This window comes from Anarrhichthys ocellatus, unplaced genomic scaffold (assembly GCF_004355925.1).
Source record: "Anarrhichthys ocellatus isolate YVR2014 unplaced genomic scaffold, GSC_Weel_1.0 scaffold24, whole genome shotgun sequence".
NCBI lineage: Eukaryota > Metazoa > Chordata > Actinopteri > Perciformes > Anarhichadidae > Anarrhichthys > Anarrhichthys ocellatus.
Window position 1 is genome coordinate 1,435,745 of NW_022280054.1, and position 20,272 is coordinate 1,456,016.

The 20,272-nt window shown below is 41.2% G+C and overlaps 2 protein-coding genes across 2 annotated transcripts in view; both read right to left on the minus strand.

The window, feature by feature from the left end:
* The window catches only part of ppp1r37 (protein phosphatase 1, regulatory subunit 37), a 48,607-nt gene extending 46,352 nt beyond the window's left edge, over positions 1–2,255 (minus strand). The window contains exon 1 of the mRNA XM_031860722.1: positions 478–2,255. Within this exon, the coding sequence (XP_031716582.1) occupies positions 478–1,216 (739 nt within the window). The 5' untranslated portion in view covers positions 1,217–2,255. The remainder of the gene's footprint in view (positions 1–477) is intronic.
* A 991-nt stretch (positions 2,256–3,246) lies between these two features.
* LOC116390900 (histone H2A-like) lies at positions 3,247–3,962 on the minus strand. The gene is made up of 2 exons (XM_031861034.1): positions 3,933–3,962; positions 3,247–3,727 (listed from the first exon to the last, which is right to left on the minus strand). Exon 2 carries the CDS (start codon positions 3,718–3,720, stop codon positions 3,304–3,306), a length of 417 nt encoding a protein of 138 aa, XP_031716894.1. The 5' UTR covers positions 3,721–3,727; positions 3,933–3,962; the 3' UTR covers positions 3,247–3,303.
* Between the last annotated feature and the right edge of the window lie 16,310 nt (positions 3,963–20,272).

A 20,272-nucleotide genomic window follows, 5' to 3' on the forward strand; every position in this document is an offset into this window, starting at 1 on the left:
ATATATATATATATATAGAGAGAGATATAGAGATATATATATATATATATATATTGAGAGAGATATAGAGATATAGATATAGATGGCTGCTGCGGAAATAAAGCCAGACTAAGCTATGATGTTATTTATCTAACTATTTAAAGTAAGAAAAGAACTTGAGTTTGAAAAAAAAAAAAAAAAGTTTCTGGGGCAAAGGTGCAGCACTAATTGCACTGTAGTGCGATGCAACAGATGACGAGTTAACACAAAAGCACTCGACACACCTCATACATCCACCAATCCCATTTTTACCGACTACAAATAGAATATGAACCAGGACAGGTCAACTGTAGCTTGAGAGAACGATCCTGTTTAAAAGACTTGAGAATTAATCCTGGCAAACTATGTTCAACTGACATGTTCATACAGGCACGAGTACAATAAAAAGAAAGTAATTCACACATACAGGCGGGCAGACACAAACACATATAGTATTACCATGTCTCCAGGGATCCTTGGGCTCCACTGCTCCAGAGATAATATCCTCATCTGAGGGAAACTTCACCCGTTTGCCACTTGGCTTTTGTTTATCGTCCCCCTCCTCCACAGAAGGGTACAGTCCAGCTTGGTCTGTGGCAGAGGCTTCTGTGCTGCTCGTCTGGATGGCGTCTGACGGGCTCTCAGCTGGGACATCCTGAGCCGTGGATTCAGAGTCTACAGTATTGTCCGTGAACGATCCGTCATTTGTCGATTCAGCCTCCAACACGCCGCTCTCATCGAGACTCAGATCCACACCTATGTCCATGTCCCCACCATCGTCCCCTTCTTCCACAACAAACGTTGCAGGATCAGTGTCCTTATCTTCCTTTATTTTCTCCACCCCAATATCATCCTTGTGCTGCTCATCATTAGAAAAGATCAAGTCAGTGGGATTCCCTACCGCAGGGGTGTCTTGAACAGTGCTCTTTCTATTCCCGTTGACCTCGTCAATTTCCAGTGTGTCTTGTGCCTGGTGGTTGTCCTCCGCCGCTTGAAGGTTGTCGGTGAGCTGAGGCATCAGGTACGTTTCGGAGGCCTCTGTGGGAACAATGTTTTGTTTTTCTGTGTTACTTTCCGTCATCAGTTCAGAGATCCGGGGGGTGACCCCTTCTGTGTTGTTGGTAGTGTTGTGATCATCGCCCACGTTGCTTTTTGTCTTGACATTGCACAAATCTAGACACTGCTCTTCGAAATTCATGTTTTCATTTCCAGTGAGACTCAGATAGTAACTGTGCCAGACAGCCTAGATATTAGGTTAAACAGTGACTAGTAACCCACTGACATGGATAAGCCTGTCTCAAGACAATATACTTAAATGTGAACCTATACTGGTCCTGTATTCACCAACTTATATTCAAGTGCAATTAGAAAATTATACCTATATTTTAACTAATTTGTGAATACAAGGGGTGAATTAAATAACCGAAAATCTCAGGTGACTTTGGTGCATCCTTAAAAAAAACAGCAAATTAAAGTGCAATTTCACACAAAATTTCAATAAAAGAAATATGTGAAAAATGGATACTGTTGCAGCAATTATCTGTGTGCCAAACCAGGCAACTTTGTTACACTTATCACCACCCAGGCAGGCAACCACCTCTTAATAATCTCTGCCAACCGTGTCCTACAGGAGGGAAGCGAAGAAATGCTCACTGTCGTCAGCACATCGCCAACAACACTTAAGAAGACCAGGACAGTCAATAGAAATGCACCAGTCCCTCAGGGAGCCTCCATAACAGAGAGAGCTTACTGCTCCGACACCAAACCAATTAATTTGCATGAATATTTGAGCGAGCTAATGTTAGCTAGCTTGCTAAAGTTGTTCTTCCAGGCCCGTGTGCGGTCGCATGCCAGCTTCTTTACGTGAGCCCGTCTGTTTCTCCCACACAAAGTCCATTCTTCTCGGTCAATAACAATATGTTCCGGCCGTGGAGTCTCACCCGCCGTCGTGTTGCTCGGCTCGCATCACAACCGTCGACCAGGCAGGAAAAAAACAGGCGTCACACTCCGCGCAATGACCATGTTTCAGTGGCTAAGGTTTGCGCTATAGGGAACCGTGGCGAAGCTACACCTGCCGGCACAAATGCCGCTAATTATTATGGAGATTATAATGGATGTTCCGACCGCACAGGTTTTGTAAGTGTTTCTCTATCCGGGAGAAGTACGTTGAACCTGTTTTGTCTGGCGTTACCATTCGCTAGCTTGTTGAAGTCCAACAACTGTTTGTTGTTCACACGTCTTACGTCAGCACGTCGTTACCCACGGGGGCACATTCAAGAGACGCAGTGTTGTAGACCGTTGCTAAAAAGGAGTTTAGACTAGGAATCGAGACTAATTAAGACACGGTTGCTTACTTTTGTTTTTATTTCACTCCTAAAAATATTTTGATTATAGTGTTGGACAAATGCCACACAACAAAAATGTAATTATTTTTTTAGGTTGATCTTACAAGGACTCCATGAACACAGTAAAAAGGTCAAGAATAGCAAACACTATTACTGCCAAATAAGTTTCTGTAGCATTTCATTTTATCGTCATTATTCCCAACCTTCTGCCGGGTTGTTTCACATTTGTTTTGATAGTCTTTTCAAGTAAATCCTGACTTTAAGCAGACTTCAAATGCTCTACAGCCATCTGTTGTGAAAGATCAGATAGTTTGATAAAAATAAACACATGGGCAACCATTTAGGAGGTACAAGGAAGTATCTAATTGCCTTGCCAGGTCAACCTTTGGCCCAGATTTGAAAAAAAAAAAAAAAAAAAAAAAAACGGGAGAAAGAATTTTAAAGCCATTACTGCTTTGAAAGTCAATGAAAATGTGAGCCTTGCAAAAACCTTACTGCCAATACCAAATCTTGACGCCGTTAACATTTTGGGCCACATTCAAAATTCCAGCACAAGTCTTGGGTGTAAGGGCCCAAAAAGTAAACTGCATCAATGTCAACTTCAATAGCCGTGTGCACCGTCTGGACAGCATGTTGATAGTTAAGACACTAGGCTCACAGGAGAAAGACCAGTGTAGTTATCCTTAAAGTAGTACATTCCTCAAAAACCGTGACATTCTCAGCTGCATGAAGTAGGCAATAAAGCACACTTCCTAAGCATTCAGAGAAATTTGCCGGTCAAACTCGTATGGTGGACAATTTTCCCCAAAGACTTCCGCTTCCAGTGTCTTGCTCAATAAGTGTCAAGAAATGGGGGGGGGGAAACAAAAAAAAAAAAAAAAACTTTTAACAATGCAACACTTTTAATATATCAAGATGGTAAAAACACATAAATTCACAATCAAAACTCTTGGGACTGAACATCTTTAGCTGAAATATCATCCTTGGGCACTTTGGTCTTCTTGGGGAGAAGGCGTGCTTGGATATTTGGGATGACCCCACCCTCAGAGATCGTGACCCCTGCCAGCAGTTTGTTGAGCTCTTCATCATGTTTCACTGCCAACAAGATGTGGCGAGGAGAGACGCGGTGCTTCTTGTTGTCAAGACAGGCATTTCCTGCCAGCTCCAGGATTTCTGCGCAGAGATACTCCAGGACTGCTCCGAAGTATACTGCTGCGCCATTGCCAATTCGCTCAGCATAGTGGCCCTTCTTCAGTAGCCTGTGGATACGGCCCACTGGGAAAGTGATCCCTGCTCTGGTAGACCGGGATACATGAGGTTTTGCTTTGGGTAGAGCTTTCTTTCCACGGCCAGACATCACCAGTCTTAAATTGGGAGAAAATCAATTTAATACATTCTCATTTAGAGAAGAGCATCATTAAACCAGCAGTCGTGTTTAAAATTAAGGCCTATAGAATTTTAGGTCATGTTTAAACATTAGAGCAAACACAGTCTTATAATGCACAAGACAAGAATGAATAAACTCATTCCTCTTGCAGTGGACCACATCAAACTTTAACAAACACTCACCAATATCCTGCACTTCCTTCACATTAAAACAGCAGCTACACACTGAAACAAAGAGCGCTGCTTTTATATGAGTCAGGCAGTAATTGGTTGATTGCTGACACCTGGCTCCTCTGCTACATGAGAATGGATGTTGAAAGACCCACAGACTTCTGTGCAAAGGGAATAATGCAGTCTTGGAGGCTATCAAAGGAGACAGAAATGAGCAGTGTTAGATATGAGAAAAGACATAATAATGAGGAAGTAGGTAGAACAAGTTATGGTGTGAGACAAGAAGGACAATCCACTCCAGTCAGATCAGGTGAAGTTTTTGACATTTTTTGCAATGGTAATTTACTGTTCTGCTGGAGTAGAAAGAAAATCCTAGAAAATTGACGTATTTATAGATGCTGCTAGGAGATTTCTGGATGTGTGAGTTTCTGGAAAATGTGTGCAGCAGCAGTTGAGAGAAGCTTTTGGCTCTTAAACACCTGGAAAGTATAGAAATTATATCAGAGAGGGAAGTTTTAGTTTAAATCCAGTAGTTTGTGGCAATGTAAAGGTTTGGATGCCAGCTAACAAAGAAGAACAGCTTACAATTGACAACGTTATAGACTGTTTGATATCGCTCGCATACATCTAACTGAGTAACACTGCAGGTGGACACTATTGTTTGTTGATGCAAAGAGTAAGTTGTGCTTTTCTGCACAAGCACACTTTTTCCTGTGGAAAGCTCCAAATACCAAACATTTGTGTGAAACCAATCACAGTAACTGCACAGAAAGGAACCTACTAGTAACGTACTGATGATATATGTGCATATTGTTTAAATTAATGGAGAAACACTCATTTAATAAGAAAGGGAAAGTGGAGAAAGAAGTTTCAAGTGTTAATGGCAGTGAATGTGATTTTGACAGTGCAACCTCCCAATCAGTCACACAATAGAACTCCAAAATTGCTGCAACAACCACCAGGCACAAAAGCAATGAGCAAGATTTGTATAAGTAATAGGCAGTGGTGGTATGTAACCGATTTTTGAGGCCCTTTTTTGGAGTATTTATTATTTTATGCTATTTTATACTTTCCCTCTATCTTTCGGAAGCAAAAATCAAATAATAAAATGTAATATTTAACATAATCCAACAGGCACTCTGCTGCATATTTAGCACTTTTCCTTTTGATACTAATATATTCTGTTCTTTTACTTAACTATAAAATGTGTGTGAAGAAAAGAAAACCGTTGGATAAACTGCTGTTTGATTGGTCTTAAAACCCCAGAGCCCTTAACTCTGTTTTATTAGTGTGCTAAAGTGAGCACAGCAATTATGATCTAAAATAGCTCCTTTATAGTAAAAAGAAACAGTCATTTTCTGGTGCAAAAGTGTTTTGCATGCAAAACGCATTTTCCAACTGTGTAGACACGTATTTAATGTTTACTTTTGAACTCTATAGTCCTCACTATCTATGGCCTTACTGTGTTTATTCTTTCTTAAACTCCTTTCAGAAACGCATGCATCAGGGCATGCTGCTTATAAAACATATATTCTTTCAAACATTAAACAGACAATGTAGCACATCATCTATTCTATTCCACCCATTTTAATGAATTTCATCTCATAATGTGCTGAAAAACATCAACAGCAGATGGCAGCACAGACCTCAGATTTAACCTGTAGCTTGTTGCAGGTTGTCTTTATTGTTTTTTACTTAAATTGCATATTCTTAATAAAGGAGCATTCAGAAAACCACATTTAATGGCGCGATGATCCTTCACTTTATGATTAGGTGCTTGACTGTGTCTGCCTCCTTGAGCGCCTGACGTGCTTACTAATTAACTGCTTGGGGCGAGTGATGATGACTCATCTCTACTTTGTATCAAGCGTTTCATCACAATCAGAAAAAGTCAGAGATAAACAGGGATTTATTTATGTTTAAAGGTCTAAAAGGCAACTCCTGATTAGTAACCCAAATGTGGTAGCATGTGTTTTTCCACCAGTATTTTTGGGTGTAATTTTTGAGGTTGTATCGAATTTTTGAGAATAAACACTGTTTAAACTAAGCAACAACGTTAATTACTGACTTTGTAAACAATAGTTTGACAAAACAATCCTTAATCAAGGTCCACTTATTGGCTTTTTCAACCGTGTTACATAGTCTACTCTGCCGCGAGCTCAGTACTGTTTATATTTCCATGATCCACATAATGCATATCGCCTTTTTCATGGAAACTGAGCAATCTCCACCTGCTGATGAAGACCGTGTGAAACGGTTGAAACAAATATCTAGTAATTTGACATTATGTCGATAAATGACTAAACTATTTAATTGAATGGACAGAGGGGGTTGATAATAAAGGTTAGTGCACAGATTCTTAATACAAGTGGGATATTTCCTATAACACTTGATATTAAATTGCTAGTGGCACACATGACCTGAGCAAAGAATACCTCCCACTAAAAGTAAGTATTTTAACATCATAAAGGACCTCTCATGTTTTCTCACTCTCTTTTTGCTTCAAAGCAATGACTGGTAGCTCTGTCATTGTCAATATCCTCATTGCCAAATTTGAAGGCAACCAGCTTCGTCCTTTGCACCTTTTGCTTCTCCCCCATATACCGACAGTGAGCTATGGAGGAGAGACACAGAGACACATTTTGACTGTTCATATTCACTTTAAAACATGGCAAAGAGCCAATTGCAGAGCAGCGGGAAGACAAATTAAGAGGGGACCTTCCCAGCAGGTTGTCCTTGGACAGATTAGATGCGATTCTGCTCAACCTCTCAACATCCTCCCGACACGAGGACAGGACGGGACTCACAAGCTGTCACAGAGCAGTTCCCATGATGCATATCTCTGGAGCCTGAATTTCAAGTATGTAAAGTGTAAAGCCAGTGCACACAATGAGTTGGTTCCGAACACAATTTATTTGCACTCAGTAGAGACTAGATCAGTGCATAAGTTGTAGTTTTTCATCATGTGAGTTGTCATCATTGAAGCAGGCCAGCTCTTTTTTTTGTGCCGTTCTCCTGAGAGTCTTCGTCTGGATAAAGGCTGAGGGCTGTCTGTATTTATTAGCAACAGTAGCTACTAACACTGCAGTCTGCTGCTGAGTAAGAAGAGGAGATGAAAAGGAGAGAGGACATAGGATTAAACTCAGAGATTGAAGGCAAAACCAGACATCAAAGCCCCTAACATGATTTATTTTGTCTGCTAACCCACTAAGTTAAATAAGACAGTTTATCTCTCCCTCATATGTAATTTTTCACAAAATTGACTGCTAAATTTACAGGTATAGGTCTCTTTCTCTGTTTTTCCACTAGACAGGTGGACAGGTAAACAGTGAAGGCAGCCTCACGCTCTCTTTGGCTGACACACTGAGGCCTTTTTCTCTTTTCCCTGAGCAGTAATACATTTGAAGATGTGTTTTTTTTAAGGATTATTGCTGTTACTTTGACTTCTAGTTTTTCCCCTTTCCTCACTTTTATGGAGACGTCAGCGGCGGACTACAGGACATTGTGCCCCATCTTAGGAAAGCAATTGATCTTCTACAAGAAGCAAAGTCAAAGGTCAATGACATCTTGCGTAAGTGCAGACACCCTTGTATGATTATAGACATGCTTTCACATGGATAGAGTGGTGTTCATATTTTTTAATCAATTTCCAAAGGGCAATAACCCCATTGAAAATACCAGAATTTCTAAAAAGTATTTATTGCAATTGTTCACCTCTTTCAACAGATAATAGCAGATTCATAAACCACTTTTTCCACATTCATAAATTCCTGGATGACAGCAGCATTAGCCTCATAATGCCTCATTGACAGCAGGAAAAAAGGTGTTGAATACGTCTGGCCCCTCGTGTGATCTGCAGTCAATAAAGACTAAATTAATGTGAGGTGTTCAGACAGTAATTGGAGAGTGAGTCATTCTCTGAGTGCATCTACTTTAATTATGAAACCTTATGGACACCCACAGTGCAGCCGGGTGTCTTGAGGTCCCTGGATCCTTACGTGCTTAAAGTCTGTCGCCTCCTGGAAAAAAAAAAAGGCTGTGATTGTTTTTCCATGACTTCTTTTGCAACAGCCTGGACTCACGCAGTCCCATTAAATAAAGGAACACTTTGAGAGACTATGCCTCAAAGTTATTTCCTGAGTGAAATCTTACACATTGCGTGTATATTTGTGTTATGTGTACATTTGAATTAATATGAATATTAATTGTATTGCTCTGAAGCAGCTTTTAAAGGAATAGTTTGGCATTTTGGTAAAAACTCTTGTTTGCTTTCTTGCCGAGAGGTACACGAGAGGATTGATGCCACTCCAATCTTTGTCCTTTCATTGTACGGCCAGCAGCTTAGCTTAGCTCAGCATAAAGACTTGAAACTGAGGGAAGTAGTACTAAAAAGCTTTGATATATTCAACTTTGTGTAGTCTGACTTAGACAGAAGCCTCATATTAGCTTAGTCATCGTGCTATGGTAAAGTAATAACATTAGGTTATGTCTGTTTCCAAAAGTAGTCCCTCCTGTGCTTACTATTTCTGGAAATTGTGAATTTCTTTTATCCTTTCCGGCCCTCCCTCTCTCGTACCATCCTCCTCTCCACCTTCCTCAGCTTTTGCATCATCCTACGCATCTTTTATCCTCCTCAGGTTCTAAGCCAGCTGTGATGACTACCATATGTCCATACCACATGTCACCGGTTTCCCAATAAAAGAACATTTCCCTTTTTAAACATTATGAAAACAGAGGGTGGACCTTGGGAGATATAAAATTGGTGAAGGATTTCATCTGCCACTGAACTCCTGTGCATGTGTGGGGATTGACCAGAAGAAGACAGGCACCTCACTGCCACGTCATCAGAAGAGGGGGGAAGAACAAAGGACAAAGAGATTTTCCATCATCCACCCATCCGTCCATCCCACCTGTGCAAAACTTCCATTCCTCCTTGCTTTTAATTCCTCCATCTGTTTTTCTCTCTTTCTTTTCAGTCATAAGTTGTTTTGGCTACTGTCCACTGTATAACTCGTTTTTTTTAAATGTAATTATCTTCCTGTCCTTTCTCTCTCCTCCTTACACTCTTGGTACTTCATCATCACACACACACACACACACACACACACACACACACACACACACACACACACACACACACACACAGAGGCATTTACACACTTCATTTCTTTAAATATTCATTTCTGCCTGTCTGTGATGTGTTTTGGGGAGTTTCCTGTTCCCAGCCCTGCTGCTTCCCTGAGAACCGCCATGTAGGAAGTGGCAGTCCTGGAACTTGTTCCTCCTCCCCCTCCGACTGGTCACATTCCCACCCACCCTGCCGACCGAGTTGGGAAAGAGGGAAAGAGAGAGAGGGACCTCTGCCATGGAGGTCCCTCTCTCTCCTGTCCATTTAATATTAGTGGTTTCTGGATTCTGTTACAAAAATTGTTGTTCCAATAGCCTTTTCCCAGACAATATCACCTTCTTTACTGCACAGCCTACACATCCCTGCTTGCTAATAAACTCAGCATATTACTCTATTTCACAGCTGGAGGTTTCTTAGAATTGTTCTAATTCTTTTGACAGAAACAATTCCCAGGTTGTCACTTAATAAGCCATGGCATGTTTTCCCCAATATAAACATGGGAACCTGAATCCATGCATTTTATTTCAGACTGGAAGATGTCTACTTTTATTTTTTAATCTGACATAAAGAATACTTGCTTTCTAAGTTCAGAGGGACTGTAAACTCTCAGGTGAAGATATCCCGAGTCTCTCTGGTGGTCTCAGTCAAAGGGAGGCCAAAGAGGAGAAACAGGGCGACATCATCAATGTTCATTCAGTTTTACCGAAAAGTGACACAGTGAAATATGTTCATGTTTCTTATGGGAACAGTTTATACTCAAATAGAGGTCAGCACTGACTTGCGAGTGGTCTTTATAGCATTACCTCTTCTACACATCCACTATGATACACGGAGATGAAGCAGCTTTTTTGGAATATCTCTGTCCTTTTTCATAATGGCCTGTTTGCTTGTTTTTCCATGTTCCTGTTCTTGGTCATATTTTGCTTCCTTACTCCATCTGCCTTTTCCCGGTCTTCCATGATTTCATCCTTTCTTCCCTCTCCCATCTGAAGCACACGATGCCTCAGGTCTGTCCCTCCCTGCCTGTCAATATGTATAAAAATAACCTGTTGAAGGATTCAGGCCCCCGTGCTGACAGCTCAAGGCTTGTGTGTGTTTGCCTGCATGTCTGTGTATGCTTGTGTATTTCAGAGTCAAGAGCAGATGCTCTCATAGCTTAAGGCTTGGTTTTTGTCATTCTGGCTATAACAGACCTGTGATTTATGTTATTGTGCTGTTGCTTTTGCGAAAACAAGGCAGGAAGTGCACTGAAGGGACAGAGGGACGGAAGGAAGGGCCATTGGACAGAAGAAAGTGTTGAATGCTCAATTGTAGCTTAGCAAGACCCTGAGATGTTGACAGATGGTCCAAGCTTGATCTGAACGATGCACTGAACTGTGCATTATGAAAAATAGGTGCAATGTGGTTGTTATTGTAAGAGTGGAACTGTGTGATGTAAACATAACTACATAAACACAGGTTTAAACAAAATTGCACATGTGGAAATGTAAATTTAGTGTGATATTGAATTGCTGTCTATAATTTTGTTTACACATATTTAGTATCTACAGTTATGTTATTAAGTTGATGAGCTGATAGCAGATATCGCCACTAGCTGGCGCTGTTCAGGCAGCTAGAGGTTATAGGGTTAAGCAAGGAGAGAGGAGAAAAAGAGAGGGGAGAGCGAGGAGAAGTGGTTTTGGCTTGTCTGATTTGGTGTTGGGACTTAAGTTATGAGGAAAACCCAGAACGTGTTGGAATGATTTATTCCTTATCATACACCCACGTCGCTTATAATATAACAAAATTTAAGTCAGAAAAAAGATGGCATTCCAAGAATTACCTCATGTCTTAATCCTTTTGGTGAATTTGACTTAAAACAAATAGTCCAACAAAAGAAGTAAGATTGGACACCTCATGCAATAAAACAGTAAAACAATTGCTTAAGCATCAAGGCACTAGTCGTTTCAAACATCAAATCCTCTTTGATTAACATTTAAATAACCCGACAGAGAGATTTTTATGAACCCTAATACAAACGGCAGCACTTTGTAGGTGCACACTGACCAGATAATGGTTTTCACATCTGATTAGCTGGTTTTCTTAATATTCTTACTACACTGTATATGTAGAATGGATATACACACACTTTGTCTTGCTGTGGTTGCCATTGTCTAGGATTTAATACAGTCAAACCTCTGAGCCTTCGGTATGAGCTACTTCCTAAATAAATTAATTTAAATGGCATGTGTGCGATGTTTTTTGGTGTTTCCATGCTGTGACCAAACCACAATCGGAATGTCTCCCTCACTCCCAATCATAATATTATTTCATCTTCAGGAGGAAGTTTGCAACAATTTTTGCCAGGCATCTTCAAAACAAGAGTAATATCGACACCTGCTATAGTGCTCATTGATATTACAACAGACATTGTTGATGTCCCGTAAGTGCTCAGATGGAAATGCTCCATAGCCTCTTGCTGGCCTCGCTTCTCTTCCTTCCTACTAGCTCTTTTCAAATTTCTGCCAAATAGTACATAGCATCCCCACTCACTCACACACACACCTGATCTTGACTCAGACCAAGTTTTGGGAATCTGCAGAACCATGTGGTCCGTTTTGTTTGAGGGTTCCAGCTTCCAGTAAACCACTGATCTCGGCTAGACATCTGGTTGATGGTGAACTTGCCTGGATTTTAAATTATTAAAGGACAGTTTGTGTTTTAGTACAGCCGGAGAAGAGTAAAGAGGGGAAATAATACATCAACTAAAGAAATGAGAGGAGCTTTACAACAGGCCATGAAGAGTGTTGTGTTTCTACAAAAACATTATTTTTAGAGCAGCCAGCCACAAACAGACAGTCGTACCTGCCAACTGATTATTCGCTAAGCTCCGCCCTATTTGGTCATGGTTGCTATGCCTGTCAAGCTTCCTGTTCTAGCACAGCACATTCCCATTTTACGATAATGATGGCAGATTAGTGGTTCTCAAAATGGGGTCTGTGGCACTCTGTCAGGCTGTCTGCCAAATAATTTGCTTATTATATAATAATATAAAATTGTGCTGTATCATTAAAACGTGTATATGTACAGATGTGGACCATTTGCGCCAATAAAACAAGCACAATGTGTCCGTTACTCCCATCCACGTAAGCTTTGGGCCAATAGAAACTCTGATATGATTGTGGCAGACAGCAATATGTCCATTATTTTCAAGTTTAAATGATTAATTATAGGACTATGCCATTGTTGCTACTGTTCATTTGAAATCTTTAAGAACAATGCAACTTGAGTAAAATGACCACCCGTTTAAGAATATATAAGTGGTATTAACATGATTCAAATTGATATGTGGTTCTGTTTATCACCATGAAACGTGTCTGAAGTATTTAGGTTGAAAAGTCTTACAATACAAATAGTTCCAATGGAATAAAAGACAATAGGGTAGAAATCTTATGCTTGATAAGTGTTACGATTATGAGGCATTTCTTTACGTTTACATTTAAGAGCTTTTTTGAGACATCATCCAGTTAATTTAAGAATATACTGTATTCAGTACACATTTGTGTTTTTGATTGGCATTCCTGTGGTCCCTCAAGAGTTTCAGCTCATCTCTTGATTTTCAGACAGAATAATTGAGTCTTTACCAGCCCACCAGAGGAGATTAGAGAGTATATATCAGCCTTTCCATCGCTTTGTCTCATACTGTTCCCACCCTTCCTCCCTTTGGAGTTACAGCTCAATGCTGCTGGAAACAAATGCATAGCTAAAGGGGAAAGGAACAGAGGAAACCCTTTTCCTCTAAACCAGGCCATTGCTTTCTTCCCCTAATGAATGCACAGCAGTGATATGAACAGAATTAGGTGGCATGTCGTCCCTTACCTTCACTTGCAGAGATGGATGGTCTGGAAGAGGGTGTTTATAACACACATTATCATGTCTTAAATAACAAAACTCTGGGAAGGTGGGGAGTGTTGATGCTGTGCTTGTGTGTGTCCATGTTTGTGTGTGCGCTAAGCGTGCGCTTGTGTTTGGGGCGAGGGCCCAAGAAAGAAAATACACCGGTGCCCGTCACCATTATGTTACGCTGCTGAGCGAATTATTTACCACCTCTTAACTCCTAATGGTGCCACTGGGGGCTACAAATCTAATGTCACTCGCAAATATCGCCAGATTTCAGAAAGAGAGAGTCAAATTGTGTTTTTGTAACAAAAATGGTCTGATATTCTGCCAGGCGAATAGCTATCTTCTTTGTCAGGTCTCATAATGAGGTTGATTTGTTATCGTACTGTTTCGGAAATTCAGAATTGTAAGTGATTCTTTTTGTCTAAAGTTGTTTGAACAAATGCCCAATGGCCATTTTCTGGTCAGACAGAGTTACTCTTTTTTTAGATGACAGCGGCATAAACAAATCCGGCAACACAGGCAATATTTGCTAATAACAATAATAAAGATAAAACAACACCATCCTTAGCCTTATAACTAAAAGTCCAATGACAGATCAAACAGAACAGACAAAACACAAAAGGGGGATGAGGGTGGAGGAAGTAGAGGTGGAGAGCAGGGGAGGGGAGGTGGAGGAAAGAAAATGTGAGATCAGGCCCAAATCTGTGGGGAAGCGTAGCTTGGGCCGGACGAGTTCACAGATGTTTTAAAGTGCTAATCTAATCTTTATGCCAGGCCTTCTCCCTCCTCTCTCTTTCTTTCCCCTCTCCCCGTCTCAGTTTTTTTTTTTTTTTCCTCCTGTTACTTTTTCAGAGAGAGTTTGGAAAGGCTGCGGCCTGCGTTAATGCATCTCAGGAGCATCATGTACCGCTGCTGCTCGGTGATAGGCCCCAGTTATTCATGCGCCTGTTATCAGCCCTGTTTTCAAACTTAGATACATAGATCAATGAAGGAGTCTGGATCTGAGAAAAAGTATAATGAAAATAGCCTTGTACAAAGCACCTATGAGACAAGATGAACAAGAAAAGGGGGGGGGGGGGGGGGGATGATATTTTCAGCCAAAACTGTGTTGCACCTGTATTATATGGCTTTGCTACAGGATGAAGGGGGATTAAATTGACCTCCCATGTTTGTGAAATTAATACATTTAAGTCCCCATTTTCAGATTTAAGTAATTTTCTTCTCTCGTCACTCTCTTCGATGATTTTCCCTCTTGCCTTTTCTGCCTTCCTTCCTCTAGTTGACCGATAGGAGGGAGACTCTGTGGCTAAATTGAAATACACTGACAGGTCCCTTAGATTGAGCCGACGTGCTTGCATAGGAGTTAATCTCACTTCGCAGAACAGCAAACTCAAATCACGTGGTTCAAGTCTGACAAGCTAGACAAGAAACAAAGAAGTCACAAATCCTGGAAATATAGCCTAAGATTAGAGGTACATGTGGAAGAAATAAAGCACCTTTTTCTGCATGAGTTATTGACTTATATAGGTTAACATATCCTATCCACATTGTGTGATTTTCACTTTATGTATTTCACTTTTCCTTTTATGTTTTTTACTTCTCTAGGTGATTTAGGAGGATCGGTGGATGTGGTTACTCATCATTGAGCCTGTTGTTTGTTTTGTTTCCTCTGTTATCCCAGGACAGGGCATTCCTACTATCACTCCTGGTTACTGACCACGTAGCCCTTTGAATGTGCAAGTCATAAAGTACACCACGATGAGTCCAAACTGGCAACCGGCACTGAACCTCCACTCACATCTTCTTTTGCTCTCTCTCCTTCGTCCCTATACCCTCCTCTCTCTCCTTTTCCCTCTGTGTGCTGCTAAACATCTGGAGAAGAGCGATATCCTCGTAGTAAACAGACCAACAGCTGTCCACCAGCTCCTGTCTTTTTCCCTTGCCATCTCTCTCTTCTTTCATCACTTGAGTCCTCCTTATATTTTTCACTCCTTTTCTTCACAGGCTGTGTTTCAGTCATTCTGTACCCTTCTCCCTGCTTGTTTCCAGTCTGTTGGCTCATCAACAGCTAATCATCAGTGATGGATCTGTTTACACTGCTTTCACCCCGCTGGTCTGGGCCTTGTGATTTGAGAGAGGGAGGACACTGAGGACACAAAGATAATTTTAAAGATAATTACAATTTATTATGAGTTAAGTTTTAACTTTTTAGTTTCGGCTATCACTTCAGTTGGTAAAAATAGCATCGTACTCACCAAGTCAATTGCTTAATAAAGCTGGGAATTGGGCGACATTGTTAAGAATACAATCAGACAGGTTTTTAAACAAATGTACCGGGGCAGGGTAATGATTCTCATGGTCTCATATGGGTTGCAAGTATAGTTTATTATACTATAGTTTATCAGTAAAACATGCCAGAATGAGTGAGAGGAAATTTTCTCATTGCAAATTTGGTGTGAGTGGTGCCAGGTTAGCCAAATTGATGTAGTACAAATATGGCTTATCACAAAGACATTCTAAGCATCATCACAGTTAACTGCCCAACTTCTTGGAGCCTGCCTTTTGTGTTTTGCTTTGCATTGAAAAATTATAACTAGGATTTCAGGTGAGCACACATTTCAGGTGTGCTCACTTTCAATTTTCTCCTTGGATGAAGTGGTTTTAATACTAAGCTAGACCATAGGCCTGTAACATGTTTACAACTTGATGATCATCTGACCTCTTATGCTTATTACCCTGTTGGACATTCTTCTAGTGATGTTTTTGTCCAGATCTCAGTAATTATTTTGGTGAGTACGCTTTTGGGACCCAAGCTGTAATGAATCCAAACTTTTTTGTTGGCTGTTCCAGTGGAGAAATAACAGCTAAATGTTATGGGGGACTCTGCAGATTCCAAATCTCTGCCTCCATCCTCAGCACAGGGCCAATTAAAACTGAACTTATGAACATTCCCTCCCTCTTCTCAACTCCAGTTGTTCCTGAACGCATACCTTGAGTGTCAAGAGCAAATCAGAGGCGGTGAGAGAAAGTAGGAATAGCAGAAAGGAGTGAATGCAATTCCCATTCAAGCAGGGAGAGCATCCGCATTGTGAGACACCTGTAAAAACATAATTTTTCATCGTTGAGCTGTAAGGGGAGACAGAGATGAGATGAAAACATAAATGAAGAGATGGACAGACGACAGAGGAGGAGGAAAAAGAGCAGAGGTGCATGGGGCACAGACTGGTGTCACTTGTGATAAAGATGCTATCTGGAACATTTAGGGAGACACAACTGACAAGGATGAATTTAGGACAACAGCTGTTCGTTATGCAACCTCTGCACGGTTACATCAAACACACATTCACATATGAGTCGGAGAAAAAGAGATGTGCACTTGGAGCGACAGACTGCAGGGGTCAGGGTTCTGCCTCGTGACATGACAGCTTCCTGTCGACCTTCCCGGCGTTTCAACGCGTTGCACCTGCTCCACTCTGCGACCCAGAGGTCCAGTTTTGCTCGTTCAGTTTCAGCATGAGTCTTTCTTTGAAGCTCGGAGGCTAAACCCAAAACCCTCGCTATCTGTTTTGTGTGTTCTAGACTAAAACCACCAACTCGGCAGCTGCAGCAGCAGAAGCAGCAGCACACAACTGGTAGATACATCCACATCTGCTATAGTGATTTGGGGCACTGCCATTTTATTGTGTGACACACTATATGTATCAAACTGCAATTTAGTGTACTTAAGGGGTTAGCATGATTGAAAACTGTTTCTGATGTCCAAAAGGGAATATTTTGCAGTCATTATGGGTCTGTGACCCCGCAGTATAAGTGATGCCCTGGTACTTCTGCTGCTGGTATATCACTGTCATCTTGGCTTTTATTTATCATCACAGTTTAAAAAACCTGCAGGCAAACACTGTTTGTAGCTGCGCCTTTTGGCCAACCCACAAACTTTCACAAATAACGCATACCCTCTCAGAAATACAGTAGATAGAAAATGTTTTGGAACAAAGGGTTTCCAAATACCCAAGCCATTCTGTCTACATATACTAGTGTATTCTTGTGTGTACACAATGTTCAAATTCATAGTTTTATTAAATCATCATATTGAAATAAAAAAATAAGTAATCCAAAAGGTGCTTTAGACAGGTATCATTAAATGTTATGTGCAGTGGGTGGGCTGCACAGTTGACCCAGCTGTCTAACAGGGAGGTGGGAGGTACTGTAGTTTCCGTGGAGCAGGCTGTCAGTCTGCAGGGGACACTAGGGACACACAAGGCTGCCTCTGTCTGTGGTCAGGTCTGTCAGTGTGGGTGGGAAGACTGGCAGGCCAGTCCTGATGAACTCTGTCAACACTCCAGGAACCAGGAGGCAATCCCCAAGCATGACATCAGTCTGTTGAGCCGTTGTTGCTGGTATATATATATATGTTATGTTATGATGATACTAAAAACTAGGACGTACACCAAAGGTCAACTGCAGCACTGTTTGCTGACGCATTTCAAAATCTTGACATGGAGAGCTGGACCCTGGTCCATATTAAAGTCATCTTCTCAGTGTTTCTTCTGGGATTTTTAAGTTTTTAACAACCTGGGGAGGAAATTGTATTATACAATCATACACACATTTTAGTTTTTTAAAGCATGATTTCTGGGATTTAAATTGTCAAATCGGTATATAGAAGTTGCTACAACTCAGAAAGAGCATGCATGGAGGAAAAATCCAACCACAAAGCTCAAGATTCTGTTATATTCACAGAAAGATAAAGATAATACTGATGAGAAAACCAGCCCAAATTATGGGCCAATTTTGGATGAATTCTGCAACTGTGGCGAAGTGTTTTGTCCATATTCAAGATAAAGTGTTGTAAATTTGCTATAGCCTCGATATGTGCCTTAGACCACCTTAATCTCCATGACATCATTGTTCGAGCCTCATGGGAATGGTAGCATTTAGCACCCTCTGTCATGCCAAACTGGCCGTAATTCATATGATCATCAACGTAACATGAACTAGTTTTTATGTTGAGTAAGATTGAGTGGGGAAACTTTCTTTGGTATGTCAAAATGTTCTTTAAGAGGAGGCTCTATGGACATCAGTACTGTTTAAAATCCTGGCTGCGGCTGAACCATTTTTGTGAACTCTGGTTGTAATTATCTAAAAACCCCGGATAGACCATGCCCACTCCTTGGTGCTTAACTGGCATTCATCACAGATAAATCCAAACAAAGAGGCACAGCCATGTGTCCGAGCAGCACTGTCACTTGCAATATTGCTCCTCCGTAGATCCCTGAATGATTAATGGACTGAGGGAAGGTGTTCCTCTGGGCTGACTGGATCAAGACTGCTGCTACCCAGCCTCAAACAGCCTCCACATCTGACAAGATAAGCCTGGTCATATCCTGTCTTTGTGCTCCACAACCTCACCCTTAAGAATTCATAAGCAGAGCACCTGTGAGAGGAAGGAGACGAGAGAGAGAAAACATGTTTCAAAGGTTAAGGTGAGATCAAGGCAGCGAGCTTGGATGAAGGGAGAGGTCAAAGTGTGATGAACTAGAACTGCAAAATGTATCTTGAGCATCATCTTGGACAAACTTCCTCAAAGTTCACAGCAGGCTCTACCAAAGCAGGAGGGCAGTGACAACTTCTGTCATTAATAATATCGCAATAACAATCAAGGAACACAAGTCAGACAATCACACTGGCTTTGAACGATGCCCCATATTTGCTGAACACATATGACAGCCATGTTATAGCAAACTATAATTATTCCTTTAAAGGTCTAGTGTGTAGGATCTGGTGGCATCTAGTGGTGAGGTTGCAGGTTGCAACCAACTGAAACTTCTCCCGTGTGCCAAGCGTGGAGGAGAACTACGGTGGCCAACACAAAATCACAAAAACTCAAATGTCCTTGGTCTTGTCTGTTCTGGGCTACTGTAGAAACATGCTAGCAGGCTCTGTGAAGAGGACCATCCCCTTATGTAGACATAAACAGCTTATTCTAAGGCAATGAAATACACAAAAAAAAACAAAAAACAATATTATATTCAATTTCTGCCAATAGATTGCCCAAAATGCTATTGTAATGTAAGGTGCCAGAAGAGGGACATTTCACAATTTTTTTTGCAATCCAATCAGCAGCACATTGAACTAACAGTCAGGACTTATCAATACTCACTCCACTCCCTTCATCATGAGGGACAAATGGACCGTTAAACACCTGTTTCTGATCTAGACGCTGAGAGAAGAATGAGTCGATAGGTCAGGTTAAAAGAGGAAAAAGGTTTAGAGGCAAACACTGTGTCAAGATGGGCCGACGATTGACAAATAGGCTGAGATAAAAACGCGGTTGAAGAACCTGTGATTTGCAAAGGGGAAGCTGAAGGCTGAGAGAGATAGATGAGTCAGGAAAGGTAGAATAAGGAATGGATTGTAGGTGAAAAAGTGAGTAGGGGGTCATGGAGGAAAAAGGCCAGAGGTTATCAGTCAACCACTAAGTGAACCATGATGTGTTACAGCCTATGAGATGAAATATACTGGCTCTAACCCAAATAGTTATCTACAAGAGCAGAGGCACAAACCATCTGTGAACCTGATATCATATGACATGATGTGTCTATTTTCTGCCTCTACACTTTCTTCTCTGTGCTCTGTTTTTCTCTTCACGCACGCACGCACGCACGCACGCACGCACGCACGCACGCACACACACACACACACACACACACACACACACACACCAGTATACTCCTGACAAGTGTTGATATGGAGGCCTCCATCCCCAAATCAGAGTACGGAGCACAATCAAAGGTGCAGACATTTGTCCATGGTGTTACAACCACCTACAAGGTAATGCGCCTTTAATTAAGAGGATGTGTTGATCTACCGCCACATCATTGTATGAATCATATGAAATGAAAGACAACATTATAAGGTTAGAATAAACCGTATTTTATATTTGTATAATAACAGTTCTGCGTTTAAAATCAAACATTGAATTAAAGCAGTGAATCCTGGGTAAAGAATGATATATTCCTGCAAAGTAGTAATATAGCAAAAGTAAAGAGAAGAAGAGGATATCAGGTGAGTCTGTAGTATCCCAGCTACTGTCCCTGCTTGTCGGACGTTAATGGGTTACATAGAACAATTCTTTCTGCTCTCTATCGAACCATATCACACCCTTCCCCTCACAGGTTGTAGGCTTAACACACCTGTGAGCTGCAGTGAGCAGTGAGCCCATCTGGTGGTGGCTGCGGAGGGCAGGGCCCTCTTCTGAGAACACGCAGGAATGTGGAGGTCAAAGATGCAGTTGAGTTAGTTTGACCCCTGCGTTAATGAATCCCCTGCAGCCAAGTGTGGA

Excerpts from the sequence above, each read along its gene's own strand:
- LOC116390900 (XM_031861034.1), bottom strand. The coding sequence starts at position 3,720 with ATGTCTGGCCGTGGAAAGAAAGCTCTACCCAAAGCAAAACCTCATGTA.